The 19,850-nt window shown below is 36.6% G+C and overlaps 4 protein-coding genes and 2 non-coding genes across 7 annotated transcripts; 3 read left to right on the plus strand and 3 right to left on the minus strand.

Annotated features, from left to right (window-relative positions):
* Positions 1–1,470: 1,470 nt before the first annotated feature.
* On the plus strand, positions 1,471–2,853 carry LOC106391533 (inorganic pyrophosphatase 2-like). The gene is made up of 4 exons (XM_048738137.1): positions 1,471–1,711; positions 1,825–1,946; positions 2,035–2,236; positions 2,343–2,853. Exons 1-4 carry the CDS (start codon positions 1,565–1,567, stop codon positions 2,706–2,708), a joined length of 837 nt encoding a protein of 278 aa, XP_048594094.1. The 5' UTR covers positions 1,471–1,564; the 3' UTR covers positions 2,709–2,853.
* An 861-nt stretch (positions 2,854–3,714) lies between these two features.
* On the plus strand, positions 3,715–9,380 carry LOC106391535 (U3 small nucleolar RNA-associated protein 25-like). 2 transcript variants are annotated; one of them, XM_048738136.1, is made up of 24 exons: positions 3,715–4,024; positions 4,101–4,221; positions 4,391–4,518; positions 4,673–4,820; positions 4,925–5,069; positions 5,154–5,277; positions 5,364–5,464; positions 5,578–5,709; positions 5,804–5,884; positions 6,138–6,328; positions 6,425–6,497; positions 6,585–6,644; positions 6,847–6,885; positions 6,970–7,058; positions 7,164–7,228; positions 7,372–7,421; positions 7,644–7,700; positions 7,768–7,839; positions 8,036–8,065; positions 8,153–8,247; positions 8,344–8,449; positions 8,545–8,607; positions 8,697–8,771; positions 9,117–9,380. In XM_048738136.1, exons 1-24 carry the CDS (start codon positions 3,883–3,885, stop codon positions 9,189–9,191), a joined length of 2,262 nt encoding a protein of 753 aa, XP_048594093.1. In that variant the 5' UTR covers positions 3,715–3,882; the 3' UTR covers positions 9,192–9,380. The 2 variants fall into 2 exon arrangements, with proteins under 2 accessions (XP_048594093.1, XP_013687662.1); XM_013832208.3 differs by having other exon boundaries at positions 3,716–4,024; positions 7,372–7,418; positions 7,641–7,700.
* A 654-nt stretch (positions 9,381–10,034) lies between these two features.
* TRNAV-AAC lies at positions 10,035–10,108 on the plus strand. Its single transcript has one exon. It is a non-coding gene; the product is annotated as a tRNA-Val (tRNA).
* A 59-nt stretch (positions 10,109–10,167) lies between these two features.
* Positions 10,168–10,239, minus strand: TRNAD-GUC. Its single transcript has one exon. It is a non-coding gene; the product is annotated as a tRNA-Asp (tRNA).
* Positions 10,240–12,690: 2,451 nt separating this feature from the next.
* LOC106387627 (NDR1/HIN1-like protein 6) lies at positions 12,691–14,213 on the minus strand. Its single transcript, XM_013827526.3, has one exon. The coding sequence runs from the start codon at positions 13,689–13,691 to the stop codon at positions 12,906–12,908; it is 786 nt and encodes a 261-aa protein (XP_013682980.1). The 5' UTR covers positions 13,692–14,213; the 3' UTR covers positions 12,691–12,905.
* A 1,112-nt stretch (positions 14,214–15,325) lies between these two features.
* On the minus strand, positions 15,326–19,238 carry LOC106394090 (disease resistance protein TAO1-like). Its single transcript, XM_013834693.2, has 4 exons — positions 18,778–19,238; positions 17,317–18,406; positions 16,642–16,953; positions 15,326–16,528 (listed from the first exon to the last, which is right to left on the minus strand). Exons 1-4 carry the CDS (start codon positions 19,236–19,238, stop codon positions 15,326–15,328), a joined length of 3,066 nt encoding a protein of 1,021 aa, XP_013690147.2.
* Positions 19,239–19,850: the final 612 nt, after the last annotated feature.

The following is a 19,850-nucleotide window of genomic DNA, read 5'->3' on the forward strand; positions in this document are numbered from 1 at the left end:
CTGTGGAAAGAAAGGAATGACATGAGACATGGGGATACACCTATTACGGCAGTAACACTTGCGAGAATGGTGGATCGACAAGTTCGGGATCGATGCTTAGCTTTTGGCCAACAGGGAAACTTCAAACTGGCAGCATGATTATCTGTGGCTTGCCACAAGATGACACACGATTTTTTATCCTTTACATAGAAGTTCCATAGTTTAAAAAAAAACTGATGCACTAGTTATAAGAATGTTATTTTTTTGAATAAATTTAACATATATTCAAAGAAAAAAAAATCCATTCAACTAGTTGTTCTAGAGTGACGAATCGTCCTACTATGGATTTTCGTGGCTCTACAGATTTACAACTAAAAAAATACTTCCTTTGATATTACAATAGTTGTCTAAAGACGTGAGGAAGAGGAATAAAAGAACAATGTTTTGATGGGGATTTTTCTGATATAGTCAGATAAATTCCAGATATATTATGAATATTTTATAAATAGAGATATACACATACAGTGTTGTGTTGTCATACTGAGACTTGGTGATCGGCTTAAATTGCTTTCAATTTTAGAAAAAAAAAATTGAAGAAATCAAATGGATGATTATTGATTGAAAGATGTGGCCACCAAAGAAATATGATGATCCTTAACTCAAAGAATATTCCTTTCAACTTTCCTCCTCAACTCGCTAGTGCCTTCTGATGCAATCCCCACATGTATTTCACACTTTAAATTTTGATAAATGCTACGTTTTAAGCTTTAGTCTGTCCAACCGAGTGATAGGTTTGTGGCCTTAGCTTTGTCGACAAAGCGTGTAACCTATTAGATAAAACCACTAATTTTTGTTTCAGTCGAACAAAATTCTTCTCCCTATAAAAGAATGTGTGATGCCGAAAACACGAAATAAAATGTAATTTAATTGAGAAATATCATAAGCTAATATACATATATGCAAGAGCAAATGTGTCACTCGGTAGTACAATATATATCATCCATATATATCCATGCAAAAAGAAGAAAGAAATCAATATACATTGCGTATACTTTTTTTTTGGTTTAGTATTTTTTTGTAAGACAAAATCTTTTTTTATTTGGTAAGAATTTATTCTAATAATAAATAAAAAATTGGAACGGATTAATAGGTGGAATATTCTTTTATCTCATTCACGTGTCTTCTCAGCTGCCTAAAATCCCACTTTAAACAAACTATTAACAAGCCAAACTATTTTTTTTTTGTCACCAACAAGCCAAACTAAATTAAATAATAATAATACCCCACAAAATAAACCAAGAGGCGTCAAACACCGTCGGATCAGCACACCTAGTCAACATCTGACCTAAACCATCATTAGATCCAACGGTTTAAAATAAATAAGAACCAAATACCAATTCTTTCTTAGCATATTCTCAAAGTAATATTCCAATGGCATCTTCTGAGAAAATCCATATTCGTTTCTCTCTTCTCCACTTGTATATAAACCACATTCATCTCCTCCACATTCATTATAATAATCACACAGATACCTAACAAACTTTAAGGTTTCCCGCAAGAGTCTCTTCCCTGTTTTGTCGGAACAATGGCTAACAAGAACAACATTGTCATCGTATTCGATTTCGACAAGACGATCATCGACGTGGACAGTGATAATTGGGTCGTCGATGAGCTTGGTTTCACCGAGTTGTTCGAACAGCTTCTCCCCACAATGCCTTGGAACTCTCTCATGGTTTGTTCATCATCCATAATCTATCTACCTCTCGGCTCTGTTAGGGCAATTACCGTGTTGGTCAAGATTCTCGAAATTTTAAGCGAAACCATGTTTTGTTTTTTACGTAACAGGATCGGATGATGAAGGAGCTTTATGATCATGGCAAAACCATTGAAGAAATCAAACAAGTCTTGAGAAGAATCCCTATTCATCCTCGTGTCATCCCTGCAATCAAGTCCGCTCATGCTCTAGGGTAAATCTAAATTTTAAATTAATTTTATTTGATTAGAGATTAAGACATACGGTAATGATAATCCATTATGATCCTGGTAATATTTCAGGTGCGAGCTGAGGATAGTGAGTGATGCCAACACGTTCTTCATCGAAACGATCGTGGAACATCTCGGGATTAGTGAGTATTTCTCAGAGATTAACACAAACCCTGGACTTGTAGATGAACAAGGAAGGTTAAGAATCTCTCCTTACCATGACTTCACCAAATCTTCCCATGGTTGCTCTCGTTGCCCTCCTAACATGTGCAAGGTACTCTTACATGCACTTTTTGTTATATGCACATGTCATTTGCTGAATCTACACGGATTCGTGTTTGTGTTATAATTAATAGTTTTATTTATTTTTATAATTGTAGAGTTTGATTATTGAGAGGATTCAAGCTTCTTTTACCAAAGAAGGCAATAAGATGAAGATGATCTATCTAGGAGATGGTGCTGGTGATTACTGTCCTAGTCTTAGACTCAAAGCTGAAGATTACATGATGCCAAGGAAGAATTTTCCGGTTTGGGATCTGATTAGTCAAAATCCGGCATTGGTTAAGGCCACGGTTAGAGATTGGACCGATGGCGAAGCTATGGAGAGGATATTAATGGGACTTATCAACGAGATTATGGAGATGGAGAAGATGGTGAGCTCTGATCATCGCAAGATATCTGTTGGGATTGTTCATGAACCTTTGTTGCCTATTTCTCTTCCGATTCCTCTACATCTCGTCAAGTGACTGATGAAGAGAACACAGAATCGAAGATTTTTTTTTTGTTTTAAAATATAATAATATTCTTAATGTAATCGAGAAAAATGTATAAGATATATACACCTAAAGTTGATTATAGTGAATCATGCACGTAAGCGTGTTATTTTTGACTCTCAAGTGATGTAATGCAAGTAATTTTCTTTGCAAGCTTAACGGGCCTTACTTCGGAATCTTAATATTAGTTTTGTATTTATATTGAGATCATCATTCTCTAAGCCCAAAATATATAGTGGTGTTAAGCTAGACGAGCTTCTCACATAATAAGAGGAGTGATACATTTATCTTATATATTGCTTGTGTCTAAAACGTCCTTTCGAGATGAAAACTCTTTGAACGTCAATCACGGAATGCTCGAGAAAAGATCGATGGGCAAACTTTAGATTAGATCGATGTAGATCAGGTTCGAGTTAGAGTGCGTGGATCATATCAATTAGTGATAAGAGGAGTAATCCATTTTTAGTGACAAAAAAAAAGGAGTAATCCATTTATCTTATATTTTGCTTAGGATCTCTTCTAACATCCAATGAATAAGTGGGATTGGTTACATTTTATACCAAATCACATAACAAATTTTTTTTCCAAGGATGGACAACCGATGAGAATATGAGAAGAAAGAAAAATAGAAATATCAAAGATGGTGGTTATGGAATATTATTAAAACTGTAGGTATATAATAAATAATTAAGTTTATTTAAAATATTGAAATATTAAACTATATTGATAAATGGATAGAGATTAGAGAAAATCATGAAAACAGTGAATGAATGTTAATTAGGATGAAATTAAAAATTAGATTATCATAATTATTTTGAGTGAGTGTGACAACGAAGCAAAATGTATATGTTTGGTTTTGTTGTTCCAAACCTTAATTTATTCGGACTGGTTAAGGGTCTGGTCACCTAAGTAAGTTACCAGCAAGCAGTAAAAAAAACGTTTTTAACTTTCTAATCCTAGTATAAAAAATCGATAAACCCTAAACCCAAAAGAGCTTTTAAACGGCGTTAGTTAACTTGTTTCCTCCAATTCCGTCGTCCTCTTCGATATCTCACCGCCTCTCCTCGAAACCCTAACCTCGGCGGCAATCATCAATCGGCGATTCAAAGCAAAGCGAGAGAACTCTCAGCTTCTCCTGTAATCTCAGATGGCTCCAAAAAAGTCCAATGCAGTGTCGAAGAGACACAGAACACACGAGAAATTCGATAAGAAACGGGAGACGAAGAAGGCTAAACTTGCTGAGAAGGAAGTTGTTTCCAATCATCCAACAGAGGAGGAGGAGGATCTAGGTATTGTTTTAGCTCGTGCAAGTAGTTCCATATGTCAACAACTCAAAATCAACTGTTTTGGGTATTGTATTTGTAGATTCATACGCTATTGAGGAAGAATCCGAAGCAGTGGTTTACAGGAAACCGACGACGTACGATAATTTGCTGGCGTCTCTTGGTTCATCTAACAAAGCTGTTGCTGATATGAACAAAAGAAGGTACTTTTATATCGAATCTTAAGCTGTTTGGTTGATTTGGTACTATTTGGTTTAAGTGAATATTGTAGTTTGAGGTTCGAAGCAATTACATTCCATATTCTTGTTCCGCTGTACTTTACTAGTTTAAAGTTTTTATCTTTAAAATATGGACTTCGAAATCATTTAACAGGCAGAGAGAGGAGGAAGGTAAAAGCGACACAGAAGGAGATGATGAGGACGAGGATGGTGAGGAAGAGGATGATGACAGTGGGTCTGAGGATCAAATCTCTACAGACGGAGAGGATGATGAGATTCAAGGTAATTTTTCTTCCTTGTATTGAAAATTATTGGTGGCTTACTGGTTCATCTCATTTATGCCTGTAAACGTGAATATTGTTTCAACTCACTTGTTGTTTACTCATCTCTGGAAAATTGATCTCAGTAATACTTCTCTTTGTCTTGTTAAATAAAGGGGACGATGAAGTTCTTACTGAGAACACAGAGAAGGAGAACAATGATAATCTTAGCGAGGAAGAAGAGTCTGATGGTTATGAAACGGATGAGGAGCTTGAGTTGAGTGCCAATGGCCAACCATTAGTAGATGCTTCTTTATCTGCTAGGTAAATTTAATTTTAGATTGTGGTTTTTCTAAAAGTTTCTTACAGTTTGGTCTGCTGGTTTAATACAACGCAGTTTTCAAATTCATGCATTTGTTGTTGTTCAGTGCATTTAGCGAGCACCTTAGTCACATATTATCAAGTGAAGAATTGAAAACCTTACCCGAAGGCAAGTGGAAATTTAAATGGGAAGCACCGGCCATTGACATGCTAAATTGCAGGTGGAAAGGAACAAGACCAAATTTCCTCGATGTATGTGTTTTCAGAAATATATGGTTACAATATTCGCCTTCCTAACTTAAGAGTTATCAGTAGCACTTAAACTTATTTTTGCAGGCTGTTCAGAATGATTCACCTTATGGCCTCAAGCCGAAGTTATTAAAGCACTGGCTTCAATTATACCAGAAATCTGGTGGGAAGAATTTTGACTCTTCTAAAAGAAGAAGATTTTTCTCCATCTGTACGTATTACATTTTTCATTTATAATGTATATCATTCATGTTTCTTATATGGCTCTGTCGTTGATTATAGTGTTTGATTTTCTAGGCAACAGCTACCTGGATATTTTGCACTCTAACAAGAGACCCTTTTACAATAAAGGCCGTGAAGAAGACTCAAGTGCCATGGACGCTTATCTTATGCATTCTGTGCGTGCATACTTGTATTCCTTTTTCTAATGATCATTTTATGAGGTTTCTGTTGCTTTTCATTCCACGTAACATTTCTCCAAGTTTTATTGAAGTTAATTTGTCTTATGCAGCTGAATCACATTTTTAAAACGAGAGATCTTGTGAAGAAGAATGAAAGTAAAATTGCGAAGCATCGAGAGACGTCCGAAGAGGAAATTCTCTCTGATGATGGATTTCTTGACCAAGGATTTACTCGTCCAAAGGTGAACCCTTCTCTTTTCCTTCTGTAGATGCTTTGTGTGTAAATATGTTGTTGTTCGTTTTTGACAGTTGGCCTTACGTTTCTTGTATATCCAGGTATTGATTCTACTACCGATGAGGAGTATTGCCTTCCGCGTTGTTAAGAGACTCATACAACTAACTCCAGAATCTCAAAGGGTATATAAATTTATGAAATTTAGTATTTTGTTTTATTTGATGACTGCTTTGTGACTGTGTTACTACTTGCCTCATTCTATGATACTTGACATCTCATGGATGATGAGTACGAGCTTGATTTTAGGCGTATGATGTAGAAAAGAATGTGTTAATTTGTGTGTGAATTACGATTGCTCTGCATTGATATTGTCTCGGTTGCTGATTATGTCTTGAGCTGCCTATGTTCTCTTCAAATACTCTTCATTGATTCCAGGTTAATGTGGAACACCTTGACCGGTTTAATGCCGAGTTTGGATGTGAAGACGAATCCGATGACGATGATGAGAAGACATCCAAAAATGGAAAATCGACAACCCACAAGTCTTCAAAACCTTCTGACTGGCAAGCCCTTTTTGGTGAGAAGAACAGTGATGATGAGTTTATGTTAGGCATTAAGCATACAAGGTATATCCTTACATCATCCTTAACATTGCAGTGCGTTCTCCTGTTTGTAAATAATTTGGTAGGTGCCTGAGACTTGAATTTTCTTGTTGATTCCAGGAAGAGCATTAGACTGTATGGTGACTTCTATTCCTCGGACATGATTATTGCTTCCCCTCTCAAGTTACATATGGTAGGTACCCTTACCTATCTATTGTAAGATGACTTATTAGTGTAAATCTTCTTGATTCAATCTCTTTATCATTTTTACTCTTTCTAGGCAATTGGTCAAGCAGAAGAAAACAAGGAAAGGGATGTTGATTATCTGTCGTCCATTGAGGTAATTTTGTTTATCATTGCGTGGAGAACATATGTTAAATAGATAGCAGACGATTGATGCCAATATTTTTCAGTTACATAGTGTACTATTGTTTTATCTCTTAAACCTGGTCTATGATGGCCTGTAGTTGCAAATATTTGAATTCGTGTTCTGTATCTCCTTATTGAACTTACTAATATTTCTTTAATTTTCATGTGGATAGGTTTTGATTATTGATCATGCAGATATAATATCTATGCAGGTAGGTTTTGTGGTAAATGTATAGATTTTGCAAAGATGGAGTATTATGTCTTCATTCCTTATGTGCTTTATTATAATGTTTCAGAATTGGTCGTTCCTTGCTACGGTCGTCGACCACATAAATAGATTGCCAACAAAGCAACATGGTACCAATGTCATGCGGATCCGGCCGTTGTATGTAGTTCTTCCGACTTCAAGTTTTTTTCTCTCTAATACGGTTTATGTGTGTCGCAGAGCCCAAATCTGGCAGAATGTTAAATAATATCGTCCTATGTTTAGGTATTTGGATGGACAGGCACGGTTCTATCGACAGTCAATAATTCTAAGTTCCTATTTAACCCCAGGTATTGCTCTGCCCACTGCCTTCTTTCACATGTGGCTAATTTCCTTCCGTTCTTCGTTTTTTGCTATATTTTTTATAATTCTGGAGTATGGTGATTATTGAAGTTTCAAAACTCTTACTAACCCAGAGAATATTTAATCTCAGAGATGAATGGTCTATTCAATCGCCAATGCTTGAACTATAAAGGAAAGGTGGGCATTCGTTTTCATGCATCTCCGGTATCTTTTCGTTGCTAGTGTTATGAGGGTATTAGATGATTGATGAATTGCTATAGGCTATGACTTTACTACTACGATTTGAATTGTGAACTATCAAGTCTTTTCCCAACCAAGATTGTAGATATTAATTAACTTGTCTTTCAGTTTTAGCTTTGAATTAAAACTGTCACATCACACTTAGATGAATCAATGCAGATAAAGCTGGCGTGTGAATACAAAGGTGTTCTCGAGAAAGTGTTGCTCCCTGTTCGTCAGGTATAATATCATCTTGCTTAAGTATATAAAGGTTCCAGACATCTTATCTCTTTTTTCTGTGTTGCAGATTTATGAAAGATTTGATGCAGACTCCATGACCCAAGCAGACAATGCCCGTCTTGAATATTTTACCAAAAAGGTCTAGTTTTTAATTTGCTTATTAACTAATTTTTCATGGATTATATATTAAAGGGATGATATTGTGCATTGCCGCATTTCTTTGTTCAGTTTTTGTTTTTATACCACTGAAAGTAGGGTCACTACAAAGACTCTACTTGTATTTTTGTGTTGAATCCTAAATACAATATCTTCTGATTATGTTCTGTTTGGTTCAGATATTCCCAAAGATCAAAGATTCTGTTGAGGTACTCTCATCATTCAAAGGCTGACCTTGTTGTTATTATCACTTAAATTTTGGGAGCCTGATTGTCGTATTTTAATCCTGTTTATAGGGAGGAGTAATGATCTTTATCCCTTCTTACTACGATTTCGTCAGGGTTAGAAACTATCTGAAGTCGCAGAATGCCTCTTTCTGTCTTCTTGGAGAGTGAGACCATTTCCTTCCCTGTACCGAAATTGCTGTTCCATTGCTATCTGGATTTCTTTCACCTGTTGGTAGCCTAATCCTGACTCTTGTTTTCAGTTATACAAAGAATGCGGATATATCCCGTGCACGAGAGTGGTTTTTTGCAGGGAGTCGAAAGATCATGCTTTACACTGAGAGGGCGTACTTCTATCGGAGATACAAGGTTTTTTTCCTCCTTCTTAATATGTATCTTTGATCTCTGATTAATTTCTATAATACAAATACAGTTCTGATCATTGTCGCCTTATGGTGTTTCAGATCCGTGGCATAAAGAACTTGATATTCTACTCTCTTCCGGAGCGGAAGGAGTTTTACCCTGAGGTAAGAGCATCTTAATCGAACTAGTTGCTACACAACTCTTATCAGGAGAAAGACAGTTGGATGCTCATCATTGTTGGCTTTAACTGCAGATAATGAACATGCTTGATGAAGGATCGTATGACATGATGTCCACTGCACTTTTTTCTCGTTTTGATCTGCTCAAGGTACTTTCACAATTCTCATTTTTAATCCTGTGATGTTGATACACACTTGAGAGTCATACCTAGTCGTTTTCTATCACTCCATTGATTTCAAATAGTACTAGTTCCTCAACTAGAACTAGGAAGTGGCATATATATATGCATAACAATGCTTAGACGTCTAGCACGGAGGAATTTTATGAAGTCCGGTTAAGAAAACTCTAACTGGGTTGCTTTCAGTTTCTGAGATATAAATGCTGAAACACATTAATTGTTTTTAACCCTAACAAGAGTTTAACTCTCTCAGTAGCACCAAAGCACCAATGTGATGAGTGAGTTGTAATAGAAGTATTGTGATGTTATTTGCAGATGGAAAGGATCGTTGGGACTGCTTCCGCAAAAAGAATGATCAGTTCTGATAAGAGCATATTTGCTTTCTGTTGAGGAGTCGAGAATGTTGAAGCATCCCAAGCCTTTTTTTTTTTTTTAATTCGAATGGTTTATTGGCATGAAGACAATGTTGCTATATATTTTGGTGATATCAAACTCCCCAGTTTTGATTCTATGGTCAGATACGCAGTGCTATTGTGTTTAAATCGATTTTTATAATCAACATTAGACCTCTTTTATTCATATGAACTTCTTCAATTTGAGGTTATATGGTGAGAAGATACGAAGTAATAAACTTGGTAATTATAATTATAAGCTCGAAATAGGTTCAGTTAATGAAGTATTAAAGGTGAAATTAAACAACTAATCAATCTTAAGTCAGTAATAATAGTTGGTTTTATGCATAAACGTTAGAAAAGTGAAGTGCAGTGATCCTTCAATACCTGCCTCGCGAGATCAAACGCTCCACTGTTCTTATAGATCAAATACATATTGTGAGCAGCCTCTTTACGTAGGTCACAATTAACAGGTTTACGCTCTTCTGCAACATTTGGATCTTCATTCGGAAGTTCTGGTATTGGATATTCTTTCTCATAAAACCGCTATAACCTTCTCGTAGCACGAAGCACAAGTCCTACGTGATGATACTCCTGAGCAACGTTATACAACGCCACTTGGCTGTTACTGCAGATTCTGAGATTGTTGTATAGACATGCATCTTGAGTCGGAAACCGAGAGTTAAGTTGATTAAAGCAGCTCCGGAAAAAAAAGATGGAGAAGGTGAAACTTTATACTACTTTTTAAACCCTGACCGAAAAAAAATCGCGTATAGAAAGCTCTCTCTAACGTGGAATGTTTTAGTTAATTGCATGTACCAATCAATCACAATCACACAAGGGTTTCGTGGTGTAGTTGGTTATCACGTCAGTCTAACACACTGAAGGTCTCCAGTTCGAACCTGGACGAAGCCATTATTTTATTTTTCTTTAACAAAACGAAAATACTCAAATTTCGTATTAACAAAAATAATCGCCGTTGCCGGGGATCGAACCCGGGTCACCCGCGTGACAGGCGGGAATACTTACCACTATACTACAACGACCTTGTTGTTTGCTAATCAGACTTTTATATTTATTTTCTATAACGTGAGTTTCTCTAAGGTTCTGTTCTGTACGTGGTTATTGCTGTTGATGATAATGTGGCTTTCCATATTTGTAGATGAGCTAAAGAATTATTTCTGTGTAAATGGTGACATAATTGAGAATCAGTTTATGTATGATCACCACACTGGAAAGTCAAGAGGGTTTGGTTTTGTAACCTATCTGACTGAAGATTCTGTGGACAAACTTTTCTCTGATGAGAAAAGTTCATGAGTTCAGTAACAAACAGGTAACCCTTTCTTTTACTTATGTTTTCAAGTTTAAGCTAAAGAACCGTAGTATATCTCAAGCACTTACAATGGCTCAATCGGTCGATATAAAAAGGGCTGAACCAAAGAAAACCGGAGGAGATAACAGCTTTAGCTCCTACGGTGCTAGTGGAAAGTATGATCAGGAAGATTGTTATGGTGGGAAAGAAAATGGAGATAACATTATGTATTCGGGTAATGGGGATTATATTGGTTTTGGAGCTTATGACGTCTTCATTAGTCTTAACTCTTAACGTTGCATATACGTTTATTCCAAGCAGTACCGGACTAACATTTTTCACTGCCCCAATCAAAATTTAAAATTATGCCTTTGTGCATATTTTATCAAAATCATAAAACAGTATAAAACAACTTTAATTTTTATTAAATAGAAATAGAAGTCTATAGTTTGTTCAGGAAATAAAACTGTGATAAAAATATTTATTGGTAAAATTAATTTTGTTTTTTATTTTTTTATGCAAAATTATCCACTAGATTTCTACAGTCATTTTTTTCAACCATCCATTATATGTCTATCATAAAAATCAGTAAACACAATCCATAAATATTATCGTAATAAAGTGAAGCTATCAAGCTTTTATCACATTTCGAAAACTATGAACTAACAAACATATCTTCTTACTACGTAAAGGATTAGTTGAAAAAACTGAAACATTAAAACTAAACTATATATTAAGGGTTAAGAGAAAAGAGGACAAAAAGAAAAATTAGAATAAAATAAAATTATGCAAAACGATGCAATATAATAAATTGAAACCAAAAGAAAATCTGTTTTGTTGCTAATTTTAATTAGAGTTTGAATTATCATCTAAAATGGAAATTTACTAATATATTTAATATATAACAAATTTATAAATATAGTTGAAAAGTTCAAAAAATTTTATATAAAAATGCCTTATAAATAATATTTTAACAAAAAAAATTACAAAAATTTATTTGTTTATAGGTAATAATACGAATATTTTTTTAAAAAATATGCCCTATTATTTTGGATGCCCTAATCCACGGCTTGGGTGGCTTGCCCTCCGGGCCGGCCCTGATTCCAAGTAACTTGATGGTTCACCCTTGACGTTGCATATATGTTTAATTCAACAAGCCCTTGATAATGAAGCTCTATTTATCATATCTATTACATATATTTACAATACCTTAGTGTGAAATGAATTTACGTGTACAGAAACACCAAGCCTTTGTGACTGACAAACTCAAAAGTCAGCTTGGACATCTAATAACATGTGGTGGTGGTCACATGGTTCTGAAAGTTCTGTGGCTGTGTGGCAACTATCATTTTGATTCCAAACACCTATTGACCCCATCAACACTATATTTTTCTATAAATAAGGATTTAGATAAACCTATTTGATTTTACTTATCACTTATCCAGCATCTTGCTATCTAACCATTTCAATACGTTTTTTTTGTTGCTCTATTTCTTAGTTTCTTATAGATTTAAAGAATTATTTCTGTTGTATAAACCAACCAACCAAATAAGAAGATTTTCTAGTGCTTCATTTTTATATTAATTTGTTGAAAAGGAACATATTCCATCACATGTTAGTCATCGTTTTACACCATAACACCTAATCTTCTTTTTGTCGTTGATAATTACATGACACCTGATTTTGAATCATTTGTGGCTTTGCTTTTTCTTGTTTAAGTTGAATCGAAATGTAGAAAATAAAATATTATAAACATTTCACCGACACCTTCTATCCTCCTTAAGCCGACGCAAATTCGAACCCAAACTTTGTTTATAATTTTTCTTTAACAAATTACAATACCCAAAGACTTTGTCATTTGCCAGCAGGCAGCAGACCATTAGATTAATAGTTTAATACAGTATGTAAGTAACATTCATAATAATTCATAGGTTCTTAGGGTATGTACCACATGGTAGCTTAATTAATTGATACAGCTATCAGAGAAAAAAGGGTAGCTAGCTTAATTGTCTAGTTATAGATTAATTGACCAAAGCACTTGCACTACTAGTGGTCAACCTCACACGGTCACACCCATTACTTCCACAATATCATTAAATGCGTTTTATCATCATTGTTAGATTTTTCATCACTGTTGTTAATGAAGAATTGTTACTATAATCAAATGTTTTAGCATGTAATCAAATGATTTAACATTTTTTTTTGTATAAGCAGATCAAACATTTTTTTCTCGAATCACACAGTGTATATATCTTCATTTACATAAACAAAAAAAATAAATTCTTACCGGAATCGAAAAAAACTGTATATGAAATCAAAATTAAAAAAAGAAATGAAACAATGGATTTATATAACAAAAAAAAATGGAATGTAAGATTTTCATTTGCTCCCCAAATGTTTTTAAAAAGTGAATTTCCAGACCTTGAACCTGAGATCAACCTTACACTTAGCAGCGGTGGTAACAGCCGTCGTCGCCTTCTTCCCCGTAGGAGCCACCGCTCTAATCCCTTCACAAGTAACTCTGATCCCTGACTTAGGCGTTTTCACAGCTCCCATCTTCACCGTCACCTTCGTGTTCAGAACAATCTTAACCGCCACTCCTCTCTTCGCCTTCAAATCTCCCTTTAGCTTACCAGCAGACAGCTCGTCAAGATCTCCCGGAGGACTCCCGACAGTAGACTTAAGCAGAGTCGTGTTCTTCTTACCGTGCACAAACGACGCGATCGAGCCTTTACCGATTACAACGTCATCGTCTCCGGGGGAGACTCTGTACACCGTGACGTCGGCAACGTCGTAGCTGAACCCGACGTTTTTGTTCGGGTTCTTGGCCACGACGGAGAGGGATATGGCGGTGGCGAGGCGTGTGGCGGAGGTGAGGTTGAGAGAGGAGACTTTGAGGGAAGAGACGGTGAAGCTCGGACGCTGAGGACGGTAGATCAGGTACACGACGGCGGACGCGGCGGCGACGAGGAGGATCAAGAAGATGATTACGAAAATCGTCCAGCAGCAGCAGCGGCAGCAGCATCCGCGGCTGTGTGTACGGCGGCGGGGGGCTGGCGGACGGTAAGCGGGGCGGTTTGCGCTGTATAGCTGAGCTTTAGTCGCCGGGAAAGTTGGATTAGCGGTTGTTCCGCCGTTGACAGCGACGGGTGGTTTGGAGGCGGGGTAGACTTTGTCGTCTGTCATGTCGGAGAGAGATGAAAATAGTGATTAGTGGAAGGACAAGGGTAAGGTTTATAGGAGATGCGTGTTTCTTTCTTTATAAGAGATTTTAAAGTGAACGTTTAAGCTTTAAGCTTCTCTTTAACGGTTGATTAGTGGGGAGAAAAAAAGGATTTAATGATAGTGGTGGTGGAGAATGAGAGAGGAAGCCAAAGAAACAGCGACGGAGACAGAGACAGACAAAAGAGAGTGACAGCTCAACGCGGGAAAGAGAGCTTACACGCGTCACACCAGCGCGTATATATCACGACGTGGGAATAAACGGTGCAAAAAAATGGTCACGAGAGTCCAGTTGTTATTTGCTAAGCATTTTCAAATATTGTTTTTTTTTGTCAATATAAAATATTGTTGTAACTAGAACTATAAAACAAAGTGTGAATTATTATATTTTATGATTCGTTTTAAAATTTTATTACCTAAAATGTTAGTACATACATTTTCCAATTGACTAAAAGATGTAATAATTGATATATGAAGTTTTGAGTTTTTTTTTTGAAACTTATGTAGTTTTGAGTTGAAACGTGAAATCGAACACCAAACATAATTTCCTTTGTACTGAAGCAAAGATATATGAAAGTCCCTTTGAAATAAAAATAACAGATGCTTAGTCCTTTTCCATTTTAAATCTGATCTAAAACAAGCAAATTCATATTAATCAAGCATTGCTAAGAAGACTGTTTATTGAATTTATACAACTGGATTTATTTAGACATGAAATACGTGACGTAAAAGACGAATTCCTTTTAATACATAAATTATTTTTATTTCATACTTTACACACTAGAGAAAACAAGCATTTGTCACTGCATTTCCATGTAAGAATACTTGAATGCAGTAGGTTCGTTTGACTTTTAATGATTAGTACATAGAATAATGTGCGTTTCAACGAAAAGGTGTGTAAGCAACAAAAACATACTAGTAGATTAGGACAAGCCGCGTGAAGCCGGTGGTGGAGCGTGGTCGAGGTGGTAACCAACTAGTCCATAACTAATAAAGGTCCTCGGTCCAAAATCAACGGTCACAGTTTCATTTTCCTGAAATTAGGCTTCTTCATTACATTAATAACAATACACAACACGGTTCAGTGTAAGAGAAAGCTCTACATGTTCATTGGTTAATTTCTTCCCCTCCAAGCAAGCAGAGAGATTGCCTAAAGAGTTGTAGCCTTGCACAACTTATATCGGATCACTTTGGTTAACACATTTGTTGCTACTCTTCCCAAGTTGTCAGAGTATAGAAACCAATGAAATGAATCATTCAATAGCTCTTTTGATTCAGCAACTGAAAATAAAATGTTACTGAAACACTTACACATCTCCTATAATGTAGTTTCTTACAACCTCAGATACATAAAAATAGTCATTAATAATGTAGTTGCGATGACATGATCGGTTATCACCGCAAGAAAAATGCCGACAACCACAGCCAATAAACACAGGAAGAAATCCCACAACCATGACTTTAAACACCTCAAGAAGATTGACATGTGACTACAAGTCGCATGTTTAACCTTACGACGTGTTGTTGTTTCCTGGAAGCAAGGACAAGCACATACTGGTACCTAAAGAAAAAGGAGATTAAACTCTTAATTGCATACACTATATAGAGACAAGATAGCAGAAGATTTTGTATACCTCTTTACTGCGTCTTCCAGCTGGAAACCTAGTGAATGTACTATAGTCCTTCCCATTGGGGCAAGGGCTAAGATCTATGCGATCAATAGAATGCGCGGCCTGAAGGGAATAAGTCTTTAGAGACTTGCAGCCATGTGCATTCAAACACTTGAGACTCAGTGGAAGCCCTGACAGTGATACAAGGTTGTTGCAGTAATTGAGGCTGAGAGTTGCCAAGGAGGTTAAGTCGCCCACCATCTTTGACGATATTGTCTTGAAATCGTGTCTGCTGAGATCTAAACATGTCAGCTTGGTGAAATGCTTAAGCTCATTTGGTAATGACTCGATTTTCTTGCAGTTGTCAAGCCAAAGCTCAAGCATATTGTATGTTGTTCCTTGATGTTTCTTCACCAGAGTTCGGAGGTTGGTACAGTCAGAAAGTGTTAGACTCTCCAGCTGAGATAGTTCTGGCAGTTCTTCAAGGCTGCGGCAGTTGGAAAGCGTCAGATGTTTCAACTTGGTGAGATGACTCATTGTCGTAGGTAACTTCTCAAAGAGATTCCCACTGAGGTCCAACTTCTCTAGGACGTGCATCTGGTCAATGTCATCTGGAATCTTCTTGATGTTTAGGTTGATGAGAGTTAACTCCTGTAACCATGGAAACCCTGAGAAGCTATTACATTTGGACTCACTACCCTTCTCAACCCACTTAAACCGCATGATGTCCAGTGATTTAAAACCATAGGGAGGTGACTTGAGGTTCACTTCACGACAGACGTGGTCCTCAGAAACAAAAGATAGATGATCTGCAGATCCTTCAAGAAGCTTCAAGTAGATTTGTAAGTTGCCTCTGATTGATGGGTCTGTAAGAGAGCATCCCTGAGTATTGCCCAAAAACGGTTCTGTGCCAAAGAAAAACATGTGGACTGATCTTAGGCACATGCTTGTGTCTTCAAAACCAATATCTTTAGAATCCGATATACTGATGTTCAGCTTTTCCAGCCTGTCACAGTTGGACACATCAATTTTCTGGAGTCTAGATAGTTTGCATATGGAGTGTGGAATCCGTTCCAAGGAGCTGCAACCTTTCAGTATCAACTCCTCTAGAGACTTTGCTTCCTTGAGATTTGGAAGTTTTGTTAGATCCTTAGATCCGGTCAAATCTAGTTTCATCAGTTTCACAAGTTTCTGAAAAGTATGTGACACAAACACAGGGAAATGTTATAATAACAAGAAGGCAAATAAAAAAAATAAAAAATAAAAATATGAAGGGATAAGAAAAGTAGAGCATATATACATACCGGTGTTCCACGCCAAAGGGTCTTGAGCTTGCTGTAACACAGCTTTAGTTCAACAAGACAATCTGGACTGATACTGGTAGGCAAGGTTGTAAAAGGATATGCATCCCAATGTAGAAACCTAAGCTTATGTACACTGAAATTGTTCTCTAGCGTCATATATTCCTTCCATGGCTGTACACCTCCTGATTGGTTAGAGAAATATATCTTAAGAAACCTGAGATTATACATCGGCTTGAAATCATCCCAGTTGATGTGAACTCCAGCGCGCAATTTACAAACATCTAGCACCACTCCTTCAATTAAGTGCTTACTCTGACATATGATATCGATAGTGTCATTTATTGTTATTGTTAAGAAGATAATGCAGATAAATATTTGAGATGTTTTTAAATATTTATTATTTATTTAGATAATTGTCTTTATTATTTTAGGTTTTTATGAGTTTTTAGATATAGTCGATTAGGATTAAGTTTGTATTCAATTTTTATTTGATTAATAAAAGTTAAGAATTTTTTTTTACTTTTTGTTTTTGGTAGATCTTCAACAAATTTAAGAAGAGTATTCAAAGACTAAATAAGATCTTTTATGTTATAGTAGCTTCAGTTATATCAGCAGAAGAGGAATGGTGGCAGAGCCTAGCCAACCAAAAAATTAAGAACATTGCGTGTAACTTACTGTATTGGTGTCAAGTACTCGAAGGATGTCGTCATGGTGCCACAAGATACGTTGCTGAGAAGGGTTGTTGTTTGACTCTTGACGCACAATATGTTTCCCCATTTGCTCCAGCAAACGGTGCATAGCTATACGCCTATCAGAAGACACCTTGATGAGAGACTTTTCCTTTAAAACCCTCATTCCGGCTTTACCTTGACCAAGAAGTTTCCTGACTCGCCGGACAGGTTCTCCATTGAAAAGGCATGCGACATGAAGAAAAGCTGTCTTACCAAGTTCATCTAAACCATGATAGCTACTTTTCAAGTCCACTAAGGTTTTCTCGGGAAGAGCTTCCTGAAATGATTTCAAAGCATCTCGCCACTCCACTGCGGACTTGCCACGGAGATAAGTGCCGAAATCCTCAAGGGCAGAAGGAAGACCTTGAGCAAGCTGAGAGATACTTATAGAAAGATCATTGTAGGCAATAGGAGGTTCTGCTCCTTGGAAAGCAAACCGCTGAAAGATCTGGAGAGCCTTATCATCCTTCAGATACTCAACTTTGTACACGGCACAGGAGGACAACTTGAGCAAGCTCTTGTCTCGTGTCGTTATGATGATTCGGCTCCCTGGTCCAAACCAACTAGCCTCTTTTGCCAAGGCATCCAGCTGTTTCACATCATCCACATCATCAATAACAATGAGAGATTTTAGGTTTACGAGCCTTGACTTGATACAAGGAGCTCCCTGGCCAAGGTTCAGTGCCTTGAGATCTTTTTTCCGAAGAATATCTGAAAGAAGCCGTTTCTGTAGATCCAAGGGACTCTTTGCTTTCAGAGAAGAAACCTTTTCCATGAAACAATGATGAGTCTTGAAATGGTGTTTATGTTTTTGATAAAGATTCTTGGCTATGGCAGTTTTGCCAATGCCTGCCATACCCCAGATTCCTACCATGCGAACCTCATTGGTCGTAAAGGACATGTCCAAGAGATGTTCGATTTGGTCCATGTCAGCTTCCATACCAACAATATCCCCGAGGTCCATTGGCAACATAGACAACAACTTGTCTGAAACAAGTTCAACAACTCCCTCAACCAACGTGGCATCGTCCTTGCTAACAAAATTAGTAAAAAAAAAACAATTAAGTACGTTAATTTCATTACTTTGTAATGTTCAAAAGATACAATTAACTTGTATCACATTTTCCTAAGAAGCAAATAGGTACTAAAGAGCCCTCAAGAAAAGATTAGAAAAAGACTCAATAATACAAGATTAGCTCCACACATGTCCAGATCTGACGTTGCAGTCAGTGAAGTTTAGAGAGAAATTGATTTTTTAAGATAAATCGTGGCTTTTCGGATTCCAGAGGCAACTCCCAATTAGATGCATGCATGGGAACTATAGCTAAATCGTTTTTTTTTAATAAGAAAAAATCATCAACCGGAGTGGGTTTAACCCATTCCCTAGCACAGTAAAAAGAATTACCATTTTCTTGACTCGGTGGCTTGTGTGTTTGCGATTCCCCGAAGTGCATCTTTCCAGAATGGAATCTTGGGATCTTTGTGATGTTGTACTAAACCAAAACCACTTCGATGATTTCTAACGTCAGAGATATCCACTTCATAGAAAACAGGAATCACAGCAATCTTTTTCTCCCGTTGAAGCTTCATTATCATTCGAAGCTCTTCCAAGCACCATCTCGAAGAAGCGTAGTTCTTCGAGATAACCACAATGGCGAACCTCGATGTGTTGATGGCTTCACGGAGTCTTTCGGGGAAACGGTCTCCTGTTTCCAGCGTCTCGTCGTCTTTGAATGTACGTATCCCTTGTCTCACAAGTTCTTTGTGCAAATGGCTAATGATGTTTTTACGTGTGTCTCCGCCTCGGAAGCTGAGGAAGACATCGTATTTGACTTGACGACGTGAAGGACCGCACCACGACGACATTTGATCACTCTCGCTCTTTGGACAAACAAACCAATCAAAAGGGTGAATGAATGTTTAGGGAAAGCCCCACTATGAACACTTTCGAAGTCAACGTATACTCAAATGGAATTCTACAAAATATATTATTATTTTAAACTTAAATCATTTTTATATTGTGAGTTTACACCTCTACCATTTCAGACAAATTATAAATATTTCTATTAAAAATTAAACCGTATTATTAGGTTCCAACCAGCGTTTAGCAAAGATAAGCTTTTATAAAAATCTATAACAATTTTCTTTTAATAATTAGCTTAGCATTGTGTTAAAAAATAATTAGTTGTGCATAGTTAGATATAAATTTAAGTCATGACAGATAAAATAAAATATGAAATGTTGAATTATTAAGAGAATATCTCCATGTGCGTGTGTTTTAGTTTACCCACCAATTTATGAAATTAAGTAAACTGTGTAACGTGTAATGCTCGTAAACTTGGCATTTAAGCTGTAGTGCTTATGTATTGACCCAAACAAAAACAAACGAAGGAGAAGTCAATGATTCCTTCGTAAGAGTTTGTGTTCCTCTCATCCACAAACATGCTTATGATAATTAATCACATATACATCTTGCAC

This window comes from Brassica napus, chromosome A8 (genome assembly GCF_020379485.1).
Source record: "Brassica napus cultivar Da-Ae chromosome A8, Da-Ae, whole genome shotgun sequence".
In the NCBI taxonomy this organism is placed as follows: Eukaryota; Viridiplantae; Streptophyta; class Magnoliopsida; order Brassicales; family Brassicaceae; genus Brassica; species Brassica napus.

Bases quoted from the DNA above. Each gene is read 5' to 3' on its own strand.
- LOC106391533 (XM_048738137.1), top strand. From the start codon at position 1,565: ATGGCTAACAAGAACAACATTGTCATCGTATTCGATTTCGACAAGACG. The intron at 1,712-1,824 runs GTTTGTTCATCA...TTTACGTAACAG, and splicing joins TGCCTTGGAACTCTCTCATG to GATCGGATGATGAAGGAGCT. The intron at 1,947-2,034 runs GTAAATCTAAAT...GTAATATTTCAG, and splicing joins AAGTCCGCTCATGCTCTAGG to GTGCGAGCTGAGGATAGTGA.
- LOC106391535 (XM_048738136.1), top strand. From the start codon at position 3,883: ATGGCTCCAAAAAAGTCCAATGCAGTGTCGAAGAGACACAGAACACAC. The intron at 8,066-8,152 runs GTACTCTCATCA...TCCTGTTTATAG, and splicing joins AGATCAAAGATTCTGTTGAG to GGAGGAGTAATGATCTTTAT. The intron at 8,772-9,116 runs GTACTTTCACAA...TGTTATTTGCAG, and splicing joins CTCGTTTTGATCTGCTCAAG to ATGGAAAGGATCGTTGGGAC.
- LOC106387627 (XM_013827526.3), bottom strand. From the start codon at position 13,691: ATGACAGACGACAAAGTCTACCCCGCCTCCAAACCACCCGTCGCTGTC.
- LOC106394090 (XM_013834693.2), bottom strand. From the start codon at position 19,238: ATGTCGTCGTGGTGCGGTCCTTCACGTCGTCAAGTCAAATACGATGTC. The intron at 18,407-18,777 runs GTAATTCTTTTT...TAATTTTGTTAG, and splicing joins GCCACCGAGTCAAGAAAATG to CAAGGACGATGCCACGTTGG. The intron at 16,529-16,641 runs GTATGTATATAT...CATACTTTTCAG, and splicing joins CCCTTTGGCGTGGAACACCG to AAACTTGTGAAACTGATGAA.